Raw genomic sequence first — 14,045 nt, forward strand, 5'->3', positions numbered from 1 at the left:
CGGAAATATTGCTGCCTTCTCGGGTCTGTAATTTTGCAAAAGAGCAGTGGTGGGGCTAGCAGCTCATTATCAGCATGGTTTTTCGTGGCCCTGGTACAAATGTATGCATTGAAGGAATGTGCCGCTACTGTGTATATAAAATGTGTGTTCTGTACTGGATCTGTGCATAGCGCTCTTCTGGAAAGCCTGGTGTGTGTTTGTCAGTTTATATTCTGCAATGTAGGGGTTAGTATGTGCTCTACCGGGAAGAGTAACTGCAGCCCTAGTGCCAGATCTATACAGAGCTGAGGCCTGACTTTCTGGCTTACAGGAGGTTACAGGCTCTTGCAGGTCACTGGCAGAAAGGGGATGGTGGGAGTGAAGTTGCAGCAGCTTTAGTTTAGCCTACATGCATGTTTTTGGACTGGGGGAGGGACACCTAGCACATCATAAAAGGCCAAAAATAACGGAGTGAGGCAAACGAGCCAGGAGGCGGTCTGATGTCATCCTTGCTAGGCCTAGCTGCAGTGAGGAAGGAATGTGTCCAGAACTTAGGAGGCTTCTGAAAAGACACTGGTCACCCCAGGACAGAGAACATAGTGCTGTCCCCCCACAGGTCCCAGGACCTGGTCTGGGGGTGGGGGTTGATCAGCTATAGGGTGGCAGCTTTTTGGCTTCTAGTAGAGTGTTTCTCAACAAACCCACTGTCCCTGCAGGCCCTGGTTCCTTCTGGAAAGGGAGAATTCAGGAGCTACTTCAGTTTGGGAGAACCAGCAAAAACATACTGGCCCACAGAGCAGTGCAGTCGCGTCTGGCTGGGAGATGCAGTTGGAATATTCCCCCACTTTGGCTACATCTACACTACCAGATTAATTCAACTTTATAACTTTGGGTTTTATAACTTTGGTTTTGAATATCGTAACTTCCCACAAAGTCCACAGAAAGTTGAGTTTGTGCTGCCACGCTAGAGTGGCCAAACATCAGCTCTTGCAGCTGTGCATTGTGGGAGCCTATCCCACAGTTTCCTCAGCCCTGCATTCTGCGCCCTCCCCTGGGGCCCTGCTGCATCCTCACCACTGGCAGTGCTTACCCTACTGCCTGGTTCCTGGGTCCCCGCAGCATGGGGGAGCTGGGAAACTGACCAGCACCGCTGCATCCAGCCCGAGGGAGCTGGGAGCCAGGTGCAGCAGGGAGCCAGGTGCTGTGCTGGTCAGTTTCCCAGCTCCTGCCCATTGCATCAGTGCCCTGAGTTTCCCAGCTCCCCCCACTGCAGGATCCAGGAAACTGACCAGGGCTTCTGTGGTGGTCAGTTTCCTGGCTCCTGCCAGTGGCAGGGAGCCAGGTGCAGCAGCGTCAGTCAGCCTCTGGAGGCTAATGCATTCGATTAAAAGATGTGGCGCTTCCACACGCCTTCATTTGAACCGTTAAATTTGAACTTGATGCTACACCCACCTAATGCCGACGATATTATGCTATCGATATTAGTGCTCCCTAAATTAAGCTAGCGGTATTTACAGTGAAGACAGTCACTTGGTTCAGTCGAGCTAACCGCTTTGAATTCGAATTTATCTGGTAGTGTAGATGTAGCCTTTGTTTGGAAGTAGCTTAATCAGGGAAACCCTGTAAATGAAAAGGGCACAGTTGAGGTTTACACTCGGGCATTTTTGAATTGCCTGTTAGTAGCTTAAAGTTACAGTTTTTCCTTATAAGTGGCATGAACCGGGTGCTCTGTTCACATGTGGCAGTGGGAATGGCTGGTGACTAGCCAAGTTTTCTTCCTAAACAGCATAACTGAAGCTTTTAATACCCACCTGCATAGGAACCAACCTCTCCTCAACACCCCCCCATTCCACGTATTTTCCCCCCCAAAGTCCTTGCCTCACTTGTGCCCTGCCTTCTCCCTGGAGGGCCCTCTCCTTGTTCCTCCATCTCCTTCCCAGAGTTTTCAGGAAGCCGGGAAACAGCTTTTCACAGGGGTGGGAGGTTCAGGGGGTTGGGGGTGAGGTTAGTCCACAACCTCCCCCACCTCCTCAGACAATCTGAATAGTGACAGTACAAGGGAGCGATCCTAATTCCCTTCCTCCCTCGTCCCGCTAATTCACACACTCAACTGCTGTCTGTCAACCCAGGAAATCCTGGCCCATTTATGAGCAATGAGTAAGGGGTTGTCTACACAGGGAACTGTACCAGCAGAACTACGCCAGTATAATTCTCTCTGCAACTGTGCAGGGTAACCCAGCTCTCCCACCCCACTTGCCCTTGTGAGGACACTCGCTGGGGGGCTTAGAGACGTGTTCCTGCTGATTTTTCCCACCTGTGAGCGGAATGAATTTTGTGATGTGCGCAAATGTCGAGGTGATTGTGTGACACAGCACCTGCATGTTGCTGCACATCACAAAATTTATATAACAGGCTGGGGCCAAGGTGCTTGTGGTGCAGGCTCAGGCCGGGAGGGGAGGGCTGGCTGCCGAAGTGTAAGAGCTCTTTCTGGGGGTGCAGGCTCTGGGGTGGGGCTGGGGATGAGGGATGCAGGCCTGAGACAGAGCATTGGGGTGCAGGGCTATGTCTGGGGGTGCAGGCTCTGGGTGGGGAGTACAGCCAGGATTACAGGGAACTTGGAATGGCCTCTTTACAGCCTAGCTTTTGTGTCTTTGGGAGCAGTTGAAGTAAAACCATAAGTGCCATAAAATGCTCCCCCTCTGGCAGAGTCCATACGTTTCCCCATGTGGACAACAAGTCGTTAGTGGTGGGGTCTGTGCTGAGGTCTCATCTCTCTGAGACTTTATCAGTCTGCAGTTGTGTGACCACCTCGCTTACAGGAAGCTTTCTTGGATCTGGAATTTGCCTCCCTCCTTGCTGTGACTGATTTGCATCATCAGACGTTTGCTGATCTTTGGGATCTAACAAACCCGTCCTACCAGGCGCCTCTCTTGACTGGTGGAGGGTGGGTGGGGGGCGTGAATGGGGGTTGGGAAGATATTGCGGGGGAGGGGTGCTGTGGTACAGGCTTGGTTGGACAACCTAATAGTCTATGTAAATTGTGTCTAAACAAGTTTTGTAATGTGCCTAGAGCTAGGAGCTGTGCAATGGCAAACCAAGCTAGCTGCCCTCCAGGGAAGCATGGTCTGTGACGTTATCATCTGATTTTAGCCCCTTTGGCCTCTTAACTTGCAGTGATTGGCTGGAAGAGCCTGCCATTCGTGCTTGGTGCATCTCCTAGCTTCCAGGCTGAAGGGCAAGTTCCCTCTAGTCTTTTCCATCCCTGTGCAGAATAAATTTTGTATGCACCAAGGCACGTGTTGATGTGCAGCACCGGTACAAACACAAAACCACACTGGGGGGCACTGCTTATCAGCAGGGGGGCATTTGGTCCTCTCCTGGGTGGCCGCACGAGCTCGCAGCTTATAGCGATGGCTGCGAGCGGGCGTTAGTTGCCATTCCCTCCAGTTGCTCTGCACGCAACATTTACTTCCCAGAGTTCCTCACTGCTCCTTGCTCGCTTCCACAGGTCCAGAGGCAGTTCCCAGTTACACACCCGCCATGACGGACACCCCCCGAGACGCTGGCCCCAAGCAGGCGGCACCGACACGGCCCGAAAAGCCAGCCCTGGACTTCGGCTATGTCGGGATCGATGCCATTCTGGAGCAGATGAGACGGAAAGCCATGAAGCAAGGATTTGAGTTCAACATCATGGTGGTTGGTGAGTTCCTGTCAGAGGCTGCTCTCTGATAGATGCTGGCAGTTCTGTGCTTGGTGGAGAACAAGCTGTTTATGTTATAGCTCCTGGGTGGGGTTATTCTCCCTGCACCTTCTGCAGGAGCAGCTTCTAAGGTTTAATGCTGAGATGCTTTCACGGGGAGTGACTCGCAGGGCCCTGGCTTGCTGTCCATGGTTACGGTGCAGGCGGGTGGGAAGGTCCATCTTGCCAGGCACATCGGGTGGCATTCACAAGTTTGTATGCCCTTGACTCTCGCGGGGGGAGCAGCTTTCCACCGCCACCTGGTCTTTTCCCTCTCTGTCCCCAGTGCAGTGTTTTGGTGTCAGTAGTAACTGCATGAATTCAGCCTCTTCCTGTATGTACAGCTCCTAGCAGGATGGGGCCCAGTTTTCAGTTGCGGGGGTTCTAGGTTTTACTGGACTACAAACAAGAAGAAAGTAGTGATCCTGCCCGAGTTGTACAGAGGGTTTCCCCGGATCTGCTGCGATGACAGGGGCTCTGGGGATGCCAGGCGCTGCGCGAGGGATTGTGCAGCTTGTGAAACCGTGCGAGGGGAGATGTGGAAACTGACACCATGGTCAAGGTGTTTGCTGTGGCGCAAGCAGGGCCCATGTGGCTCAGCATGGCCCCGGTCTCTGCACCCTCCAGCTAAACTCTTGTAGGATGGAGGGAGCGGGGGGCTGTGCTTTGTGTCCCAGTGGCCTTCCGGTGGGGCGAGGCCCAAACCACTCAACTATCAGAGCTGGGCTTGGGTGCAGCAGCGTGATAAGCAGGGGAGGAAATGACATCAAAGCGTTGCTGATGTCCTTAAAGTACTCCGGGGGGCTGGCCTCATTGGGAGAGTCCTGTGGCTGGACCATTTGCCAGCCAGAAAGGCCTGCAGCAATTGAGAGCTTCCCCCGGATCCAGATACACAATGTACCCAGGGATTACAGCATCCCTTATGCCTGAGGCGTATGGGGCAGGGGGAGGAGCTTTGTGTTTGCCTCTTCCTTGTGCACTTCGTACCAAAACCGCCCCGGTCAGCAAGTGGCCAGATGTTTGTGAGTCCTCGGAGGCTGCAGCGGATGAAGGACAAAGAACCTAAAGTCTTTCTTCAGTCCTCCCACCCCAACCAACACGACCCATCTGCCCTCACTGGGGGCCTCAGGTTTCTTTACTGGTGCTCTAGTTCCAGTTTTACCATTGTGGTTATCAGTGTTTCTGTTCTGTAAACCTCTAATTTCAGAGGTTTACAGCTTTGCTCTGCTGAAACTTGCTTCAGGTTAAAGCCTGGCTGCCTCGGCAGCGAGGAAGTGAACTCTGACAATAACCAGCCCTGTGAAGGGGGCAGTTTTACAGAAGAACCATGTTGAAGTAGCATCGGTCTCTAAAAGGAAGGCGCAAGGCTCCATGGTGTTTTGTAGAACTGTGATCGATGCGCCAGGCTTGGCGGGAGAATCCAGGTCCAAGCTGCTCAGCTTGCAGGGTGCTTTGCCTGGGATCTGAAAGTGAGAACCCGTTTGTTGGGTGGCCATATAGCCTGGTTTGGCCAAAACAGTCCTGAGCATTTCTCCCATCTGCTCTTGCCCTCGGGGTGCACCCAGAGATGCCAAAGAAGACACGATGCCTGTGATGGTGGCTCGGGTGGGGGCAATGCTGGGTAAGGCTTGGGCTGGCGTCCTGGTTTCTGTTTGAAGAAGGTGGTCACCCTGCACTTGATTCACGCATAATTCCCGGGAATGAAGGCCTGCAGAGCAGCTTGTTCCTCCTTAAGCAATTGTGTTCAGAATTGGCCAGGCAGCTGCAGGCGAGCACTCTCGAAGGTGACCGAGAAGAGAATGCAAGACCGAGTCTGCTTGGAACACCAGACCTATGCCATGTTCCCCTCCCTCCCCTCCCAGTGCCCCCTGCTGGTGGGAATGGAGAGGACCATGTCTGCTGCCCCCATCACAGTGGAGGAGCTGGCAAAGCACAGAAGTCTTGGAGGTGACGACTAGGGGAGTGGCTTGGCCTTACCTGCAGCACGTGCTGGTGCTTTCCTCTGATGTCTGCTCCCCTTGAGTCTGCCCCTGACTGCCCAGCCCCCTGCCATGCAGCTCTCTTGCTTTTCTCTGACACCCTCCCTTTCCCCCATGCACCTGGACAGCCAGCCTCCCCCTCCGTTACCATGGTCAGCCCCCCAGAGAACCCTGCGCTCCCCTGCCAGGGCTGGACTTGCTTCTGCCCTATCCTGGGCTTACCTGAGCTAACAGCTTGAGAGATTTGCCCCAGGTGCCATGACTGCTCTTTTGCCATCTGAGGGCTGGCTGCAGCGGGCGTTGCGGACGGGAGAGTTGTACGAAGGGCCTGGACTTGCCTCGAACGCTGTGTGTGGCTTGAAAGCCCATTTTTCACAGGGGGTGGAAAATTCTGTTCTTTCCTTGGCAAGCTCCCCCTGGAGGGTTCACAGACTGGGGGATTCATAGCAGCCTAAACACTGGCAGAAACTCTCTGCCTGTCCTAGGAGAACACAGGCCATGTGACGCCCTGGTGCAGAATGCTGGTGAGGGGTAGGGAGACACCCTGTGGTGGATCAGTGAGCTTTATAAGAGCAGATTGGACAAGCACCTGTCAGAGATGGTCAAGGGCCACCTGATCCTGCTAGAGGGCAGGGGCTGGACTAGACTGCTTCTCAAGGTCCCTTCCAGCCCCACAGCCTGAGTCTGAGGCCCCAGGATGGGGTCTCCCATCATACGCTCTCTCTTGCCTGCCTGACTCTATCCCACACCAAGTTTGGGAGACAACAGGCTTCCGGACCTGTATGAATAAGGGCAAGGGGATGGGGCAGCTGCTTATTTCAGGGCTCCCCCAGAACTGACGTCTTGCTTTGGGGTAGTGGGCACGCACATGTCTCTCTCTTGCTGAACCCAGAAGTCTTGCCAGGTTTCTGACACTCTGGAAGCCACCCGCGGGCATCTGGTTTGGGCGGAGGAGGGAGACGTGAGGAGTAGCCAAGCAGTTTGTCCTCTTCCCTTGTGGGCTAGCCTAGGGCAGTGTTCCTTCAGCTGTGTGCCGTGAGCAACTCTCAGGTGTGCCGTGAGCGTCTGGCACCTTTTTGATCTCATACATGGATGGCGTCTATTTGGTGTTATTAAAACCAGATGCAGTGTTACTTCTTTAATGCTATGAGACCTGATTCCATTCCGTTTGGTTTTGCTGTATGTGCTGTTGGGTATTTTTGGTCTGACGACAATTTTTTTGAAGAAAATTTTCTTGAGTGTTGTGCATAAAAATACTATTGTTTGTTTCATGGTCTCAGAAAGTTTAAGAAATGTTGGTCTGGAGCATGTCTGTGTGAATGCAGCAGAATGGGATTCTCGGGTTAGTCTCGTTTTGTGGCAGTGCAGAGCACCCAAAGAAGCAACATCTGAGGCCGCTTGTTTACAGGAGCTGTAGAGAAGCAAACCTGCCTGGACGTGTTCTTTGCAGTGATATTTTCTTTTTCTTGGACCATCATCTGCCTTTCTTCATTAGTGCTCAGCTGGTCACCCCCACGCGGAGCCAGACACCACCAAGCTGCATTATCCAGGCCTTTACCTAAGGTATAATGTGGCCCCCTCTCTAGCACCTGAGCGCTTGCAAAGACAGGAGCTCTTATCAGCCTTGTTTTACAGCGGGGGAAGCAGGGGCAGTGAAGTTAAATGACTTGCTCGGAATGACCCAGGAAGCCTGTGACAGAGCTGGGAACTGAGCACAAACGTTGGCCTCAGCAGTGCTGTTGAGAGCTTTAGTCAGATTTGTGGAAGAGTTTACCTCGTGAGTCAGTCTGGATTTACCAGAACTAATTTAGCTCCCAATCCCTGCCTCTAAGATGTGGTAATAACCAGGAAAAGGACTTCACAAAAACTTGCTCCTTATGCTGGGGTATTGAGAAGCTGCAAATTAACTATTTTCTCAACAAAAACAGCATAATTGACCAGAGATGGCCCAAAAGCTTAGAATTGGAACTTCTCTCTGTTCCCGGCTCCCAGGAGCTGCTCTTCTCTAGCATTTTTCACTCTGACTAATTAGACAGTCAGCGATACAGGAACAGACTAACACAGGTTGCAACAATGTATCACCTCTTAATTAGAACCATATGGGAGAAAACTAACAAGCTCCCAAATAGAACAGGGAGATGTATTTTGTTCGCAGTTCAGGCATTAACTGTTGTGTTGCTTGATGAAACTGTGGACCTAGGACAGAAGCTTTGATCGTGTTCCCTGTGTTTCTTTCACATCTGGAGCTGTTCTGCCCGCTGAAATTGTCTATATTACGTGGGAGATTGACCCGGTTCAGTTTCGGTTTTGTGCAAAATGTCGACCCCTTTACTCCTCAATATCATGAAGAGTAAGGGAGGTCGAGGGGAGCGTTTTTCCCACTAACCTCCCTCTGAGGACAGCGAGGTGAGTAGATGAGTCGATTCTCGCTGTGCAGTCACCATAGCTGGAACTGCATATCTACAATTGACCTCTGTGTCTAGCATAGACCTGGCCTGATGAAAACAACTCTCCTGTTGGCACTGCTAACGGGTGGGGAGAGACTATCGGAGAGCAAACCAGAGGCAAAGCTTATGGGACCTGTAAACTTCCTGGATGCCTGGAGATGGGAGACGGGGGAGCATGTGATTTTCCTTGTGGGTCCTGGCAGGGTGAGTGTGGAAGTGGAGCATGGGGCAGAGGCTGGGAGTTCTGATACTTACTTACTCTGAAGGGCTTTTGCACATTTCCAAGGCCTGGAGTTACAAATTAGTGGTCATGCTTGTTTGGTGAGTCCCATCTGATGGGATTTTTCCTGGGAGGGTTCTAGCAGCAGCATTCTGCTATTTCTCCTGGAAGGTGGATCTAAGCAACAGAGATGGATTTAGCCCAAGCTGCCATGTGCTGCTTAAATCTGGCCCTTAAGAGAACCTCTGACCTCTGGTCCTGTTAAAAGTGGCTGGTTTCTGGGGCTAAAGCTGATACTCCACCAGTTTAGCTGTAAGAACCAATCAAGCAGGGTTACCATGTTTGACGTTCTGAAAAGAGGACACCCCTGAGGGGGAGTGTATCTGTATTGTATTAATGACTATATATACTATACCACATTAATACAATGTGAGTTGGTAGATACAGATACACTCCCTCTCGGGGACTGTCCTCTTTTTTAAGGTGGTAATCCTAAATCAAGCCTCACATCTAATCGATTCCCTTCTGTGTTCACAGCCATAAATCATCAGCTTGTGATTTTTTTCCTGGCCTGGCAGGATTTATATTGAAGAGCTTGGAGGAAACTGTATACCCCTTTAAGGGAATCTTTATTGGAGGGGTCATGGCAGAGGGAGAGCTGGTCTGTTTCCCATCCTTGTAAGCAGACAAATGGTTATTGCAGCCTCATAGGCGGTGAGGAAGGATGGCTTTGTGGCTCTGTTGGGTCAGTTAGGATTATAAAGGGGCCCTGTAAACATTAGCCCTTCAGTGCTGTGTATCTCTTCCCAGGCTGGGAGTGTAAGCTGCTGTTGCTTAGCTTAGTGACAGACTATACACATGCTCCCCAGTGAGTTTGTCTAGTTGTGTCCAAACGGGGCATGTTTGCTGTCTGGTGTGTCTTCAGCAGAGTGAGGACTTGCTCCGTGTTGGAGTCGCTTGTCTGACTGTGCTCTGAGGGATGCCGGAGCCCATGTCTCTGGGCAATGTCTATAAACATGCAGGTTTTGTGTTCCACTGATCGGGCCCAGGAAGCTGAGAAACACGGTGATCTCAGGAGGAAGATGTTTGCACTGTGTGTTTTCCCCCTTCCTTGCTAATGGGGGCATTGAAGTTGCAATAGTCCACATCCGCACTCCAAGGTTACTTAGCTTATGTGCGGCATGAGCTGGAGACTCTTCCCCCATCAAACCAGACCTGTGCTGAATGGGCTCCAGGAACCGCTTTGTTACGTCGGATGGCAAAGCGTGAGCCCCTGTGAAATGTTCACTCCAGCATCTGGGTACCTAAGCCAATAATGCAGCCATCTCCCTGCAAAAAGGGACATGCCAGAGAGCATGGGAAATACTGTCAAACTCTGTAGGTACGTGCAGAGCTGCTGCCTGCGGGGTTGGCCCCACCTTGACTAGCAGAAGGTATTCTCGATGCATGGTGGGGATGGGGAATCTCATAGAGATGAAATGGAGACGATTCTGATTCTGACTCTCCCGATCCTCCAGGTCAGAGTGGTTTGGGGAAGTCCACGTTAATCAACACCCTCTTCAAATCCAAAGTCAGCCGGAAATCCGTTCAGCCAACTTCTGAAGAGCGGATCCCCAAAACCGTTGAAATAAAGTCGATCACTCATGGTGAGTCTGTTGGGCGCACGTGCAGCTTGTGGAGAGGGGAGGGGTGACAAAGCTCTCGTCCTGTGCTGTCCAGCGTGCTAGCCTCTAGCCACGTGTGGCTCTTGGCTGGTTGAATGTGGCTAGTTTCCTATAGCAGAAGTCCCTATAGCAGGTACTGCTTCAGCGGTGGTTGAACACCACGGCTCTGGAGGCTTCTCCTAGGTGAAGAGAAACTGGAGCAACTTCTCCGTATCTGCCGGCCTAGACTCTTTAATGCCGGAATGCAGTTAGGTGAGAGGGCGGGTGGGGCATCCTGCTTCAGAGGAGGAGTTACATGGGCTATTGAGAGGGCCAAGCTGCATTGTCTCTTCAAATGGAGTTGAAGTGACACTGGTGGCGCAGGATGCTGTATCTTTGAGAGCTTCAGGGACCAAGCCTGCAGCTGCATGGAGAGCGCTCTGGTGGTAGGGCAATGTGGGGCCTGTTCCTGCTTGCAGCCTGCTATCCCTGGGACGTTTCTGTTTCAGATATTGAGGAGAAAGGTGTCCGTATGAAGCTGACTGTCATCGACACCCCAGGGTTTGGAGACCACATCAACAATGAGAACTGGTGAGGAACACCGCAGCTGACTTCCCACGTTTCCTTCGAGCTGGGGGAGGGAATGGGCCATGGTGTGAGATGTGGATTCTTCTCCAGCTGTGCAGTGTGGCACCGACCAGCTCTGCCGCTCTTGCTCTGCCCCGCGTGTCTGTCGAGAGGAGGCTGGAGATGCTGCAGAGCTGGTCTGCTTTGCTGCAGAGAGGAGCTGGCTAATCCTGCCAGCTTCCATCTCCAGCAGGCTCCAGTGAAAGGGTTTGGGTTAGTCAGCGGTCTTGCTGCCAGTGGGTGGAGTCACTGGGCCAGAGGGTCACTTCTCGGGCAAGGCAGCTGCCCAAAGGAGCTGAGGAATCCTGCTCTTTGGGCAAAGGAGGGTGGTACCCCCTCTCCATGCCCCTATATGCACACACATCAGGCCCTGGGCAGAGCAGGATGCTGAGCTGCTTTCAGCAGTCTGAGGGACACACTCTGCCAGGAAAGGGGCAGGCAGTTCCACCAGCAGCCGTTAGAGAGCAGGAGCCTCCCATCTCCTCGGCACCAGCGTCTGAGGGCATTGACGTGACATGATGCTTGGGCCCTGTCTGCCACTGTTGGAGGGTTAGTGGTGGGGAAGGTCCTGGGGAGCGTCACATCCATGTGTCCCTCTCGGAGCAGGGGGGTTGCGAGAATAATCGGTACATGCTCGGTTGCATTGTGAGGTGTTAACGCTGGAGGCACATGGACCAATTTGAGCATGAACAGTGTTGGGAGGGGGACAAATGCACCTGTTTTAAAGACATCCCTCCCCCCTACCCTCTCACTAAGTACGTTGTCTAGGGAGGCACTACGAGCTCGGTGTAACTTCCTGGAGCCTGGGCAAGTCTCCTGCGGTTTGCACAGCCAATGAGGAGCTGCTCGGTTGCATTTCCCCAAAGCGAAGGGTGATGGCTGGGATCCTGGGGCGGGCAGGGAGGGTAGTTTCAGATTTCTAATCTGAAATAGACCGGAACCCAGTTGGTTGAGGAGGCAGTAGAAGTGACAGGAAGGGGGTCCTGTGAGCACTGATACTTACGAAGCTCGTTTACCAGGGGAGAGGCTCGCATTTGGATGGCGGAGCCTTTTTCCACAGGCTCTGCAGCCCTTGCTAGTGCTAAAGGCAGAGCTCCCAGCTAAGCAGCTAGTCCCCTGGTGGTGTGAGCCTGGACTGGGAGCATTTCCGGACGCTCCTTTGGAAAGGGGATTAAAACGAGATGCGCCTTTCTCGTGGCTGAAGGGGGCCACGGGGCCAGTGTTCACACACAACTTGGGGGATTCTTTTCTCAGCCACCTGCCACCGTCACATGAAACACGTGTACTTTTCCTTGGGCCAAGTCCTACAAGATGCTGCACGCCATCCGCTCCTATTGGCTCCCCCTTTCAGGGCCCAGGCTAGAGGTAGCCTATGGGTCGCTTTAGAATCCCTACCTGAGTCCCCTCTCCCCTGTGTGTGACTTTCTGCGCAGCTGGCAGCCCATCATGAAGTTCATCAACGACCAGTATGAGAAGTACTTGCAAGAGGAGCTCAATGTTAACCGGAAGAAGCGGATCCCAGACACCCGGGTGCACTGCTGCATATACTTCATCCCAGCCACCGGCCATGCGTACGTAGCTTCCTCCTCCGGAGAACGAGCTTTCCTACTGCGGATGGGAGTGGGGCAGGTTATGACCAAGATGGGAACCTACTTGCCTCCCTGGTGCTGTTTGTCTTTTAATCTGCCCCAGAAGGTAAGCCTGGCGTGTAGACCTTACAGTAACTTTTCCCAACCATCAGAGGGGTCGCCGTGTTAGTCTGTATCTGCAAAAACAACGCACAGTCCTATGGCACCCTACGGACTAACAGATTTTTTTGGAACGTAAGCTTCCCTGGGCAAAGACCCACTTCGTCAGCTGCCACCAATTATCTAATCCACTCCTCCTTGGTGCGAATACTACATCTAGTTTAGCCAAGTTCTAACCACTTCCTGTATGTCCGAGCGTGCAGACATGGGCTGCTAGGTGCTCTGTGTCCATTCCTGCATAAGTAACACATGAGTACAATAATTCCTGGTGCATATAGCTAACTCCCTCCCCCGTGGAGAGCTGTTGGTATTAATGCAAAGCAAGCCCTCCCCCGGGAAAGCGTCACCCTGTGCGTGGCTGTTGTGTACGAGGGAGACCACTGATAGGCTTGTCCCTCTGCCTGTGCCCCTCTCCTGGCAACGTCTGGTTTATCTCCCTTGGCTCTCTCGGCGTAGCAGTGATGACATGGAAGTCTGACGCTCTGCTTCCTCCCTCTCTCCCCTGCCCTCTCCAAAGAACATGTGTTTCCAATAGAAGAAAATGGCTTTGCAGTTTGAGAGGCTTCATTACCAAGCTGCACGCAACAGGCTTCTTCCCCTCCAATAGCCTGAAGCTGTGTGTGCAGCCTGATACCCCAGCTGGGGTTAGAACCCGCTTGGCTGCCGGCTCATGTTGCTTCTCCCAGGGCTGCAGTTTCCTGCCCAGGTGTCAAAGAGGACATCTGGCTCCTGACTTTCTCCCCTTGGCAGAGGATGCAGATAAGCCAGGGAACAGCAGGACGCACTGAGGCCACAGGCTTCAGCTTGGGGAGGACCAGCCTTTGATTGGAGTGGCTGGGAAAACCTGGCTGAGTTGTAACATGCAGCAGTTGAGTACCTGAGGCTACTCTCTGGTTAGTTTTACATCTGACTTCTTGTTGTCATTGGCGTTTCATGCCTGCCCTTCACAATCTCCCCAGTTCTGCTGGGCAGATGGCCCTCCTGGTCCACACTCGGCAATTATGAGCTAGCCGGGGGGGGACTCTTCTCACTGGTGAATGGAGTACTGGCTGAAAAGACCATACGCCTTTTCAGAGAGCTTCCTGTAGGCTTCCTTTGCACTCTGTGACTCCTCACTAGGGGGAAACCTCACCCCCCGATGGAATGGCTCTTTCAAAAGCTACCAGTTCTGTTCGTTCCCTCTCATGGGCCTGGCTTTGGCTGCTGTCTAGTCTGCCCCAGGCTGGCTGTTCTGACGCTCCTCAGAGGGGATAACTCTCTGGGTGCGGTGTTTCAACCTATTGGCAGGCTTCCGCCTGAATAACTTGCTTTTAATTTGCTTTCTCTTTGGCAGCCATCTCTGCCCCCAGTCTCACAGACCCGTCATTTGCCCCAGGTGCGTGTCGTCAGTGCAGAAAACACGTGAGAGGGATTCATCCCACTTACGTTCTCCTACAGCTCTTGCGCCGTTCAGTTGTCGTGTGCAGGGACATTCCGCCCTTTCGTTGGCCGTGGGCGATGAGGCACTGGCCCTACCCCTTCCCAGCCCTGACGGCTAAAGGACAGAGCGGTGTTCTCGTCCTCCCTTAACCAAATGGCACAGCACCGGGTTCCGAGCTGCCTCCCTGCAGCCAGCACTAGGCAGGAGTTAATTTAACCTACAGCGCCTTGTACAGGCTTGGAG

At 52.8% G+C, this 14,045-nt stretch overlaps 1 protein-coding gene across 6 annotated transcripts in view; it reads left to right on the top strand.

Annotated features, from left to right (window-relative positions):
- The window catches only part of SEPTIN9 (septin 9), a 198,502-nt gene that overhangs the window by 167,174 nt on the left and 17,283 nt on the right, over positions 1-14,045 (top strand). For all 6 annotated transcript variants that reach the window (XM_075014837.1, XM_075014840.1, XM_075014839.1 and 3 more), the window contains 4 exons: positions 3,488-3,679; positions 9,882-10,010; positions 10,517-10,598; positions 12,068-12,205. In XM_075014837.1, coding sequence (XP_074870938.1) covers positions 3,488-3,679; positions 9,882-10,010; positions 10,517-10,598; positions 12,068-12,205 — 541 coding nt within the window. The remainder of the gene's footprint in view (positions 1-3,487; positions 3,680-9,881; positions 10,011-10,516; positions 10,599-12,067; positions 12,206-14,045) is intronic.

The sequence above is a fragment of the Carettochelys insculpta genome, chromosome 20 (genome assembly GCF_033958435.1).
Source record: "Carettochelys insculpta isolate YL-2023 chromosome 20, ASM3395843v1, whole genome shotgun sequence".
Classification (NCBI taxonomy): Eukaryota; Metazoa; Chordata; order Testudines; family Carettochelyidae; genus Carettochelys; species Carettochelys insculpta.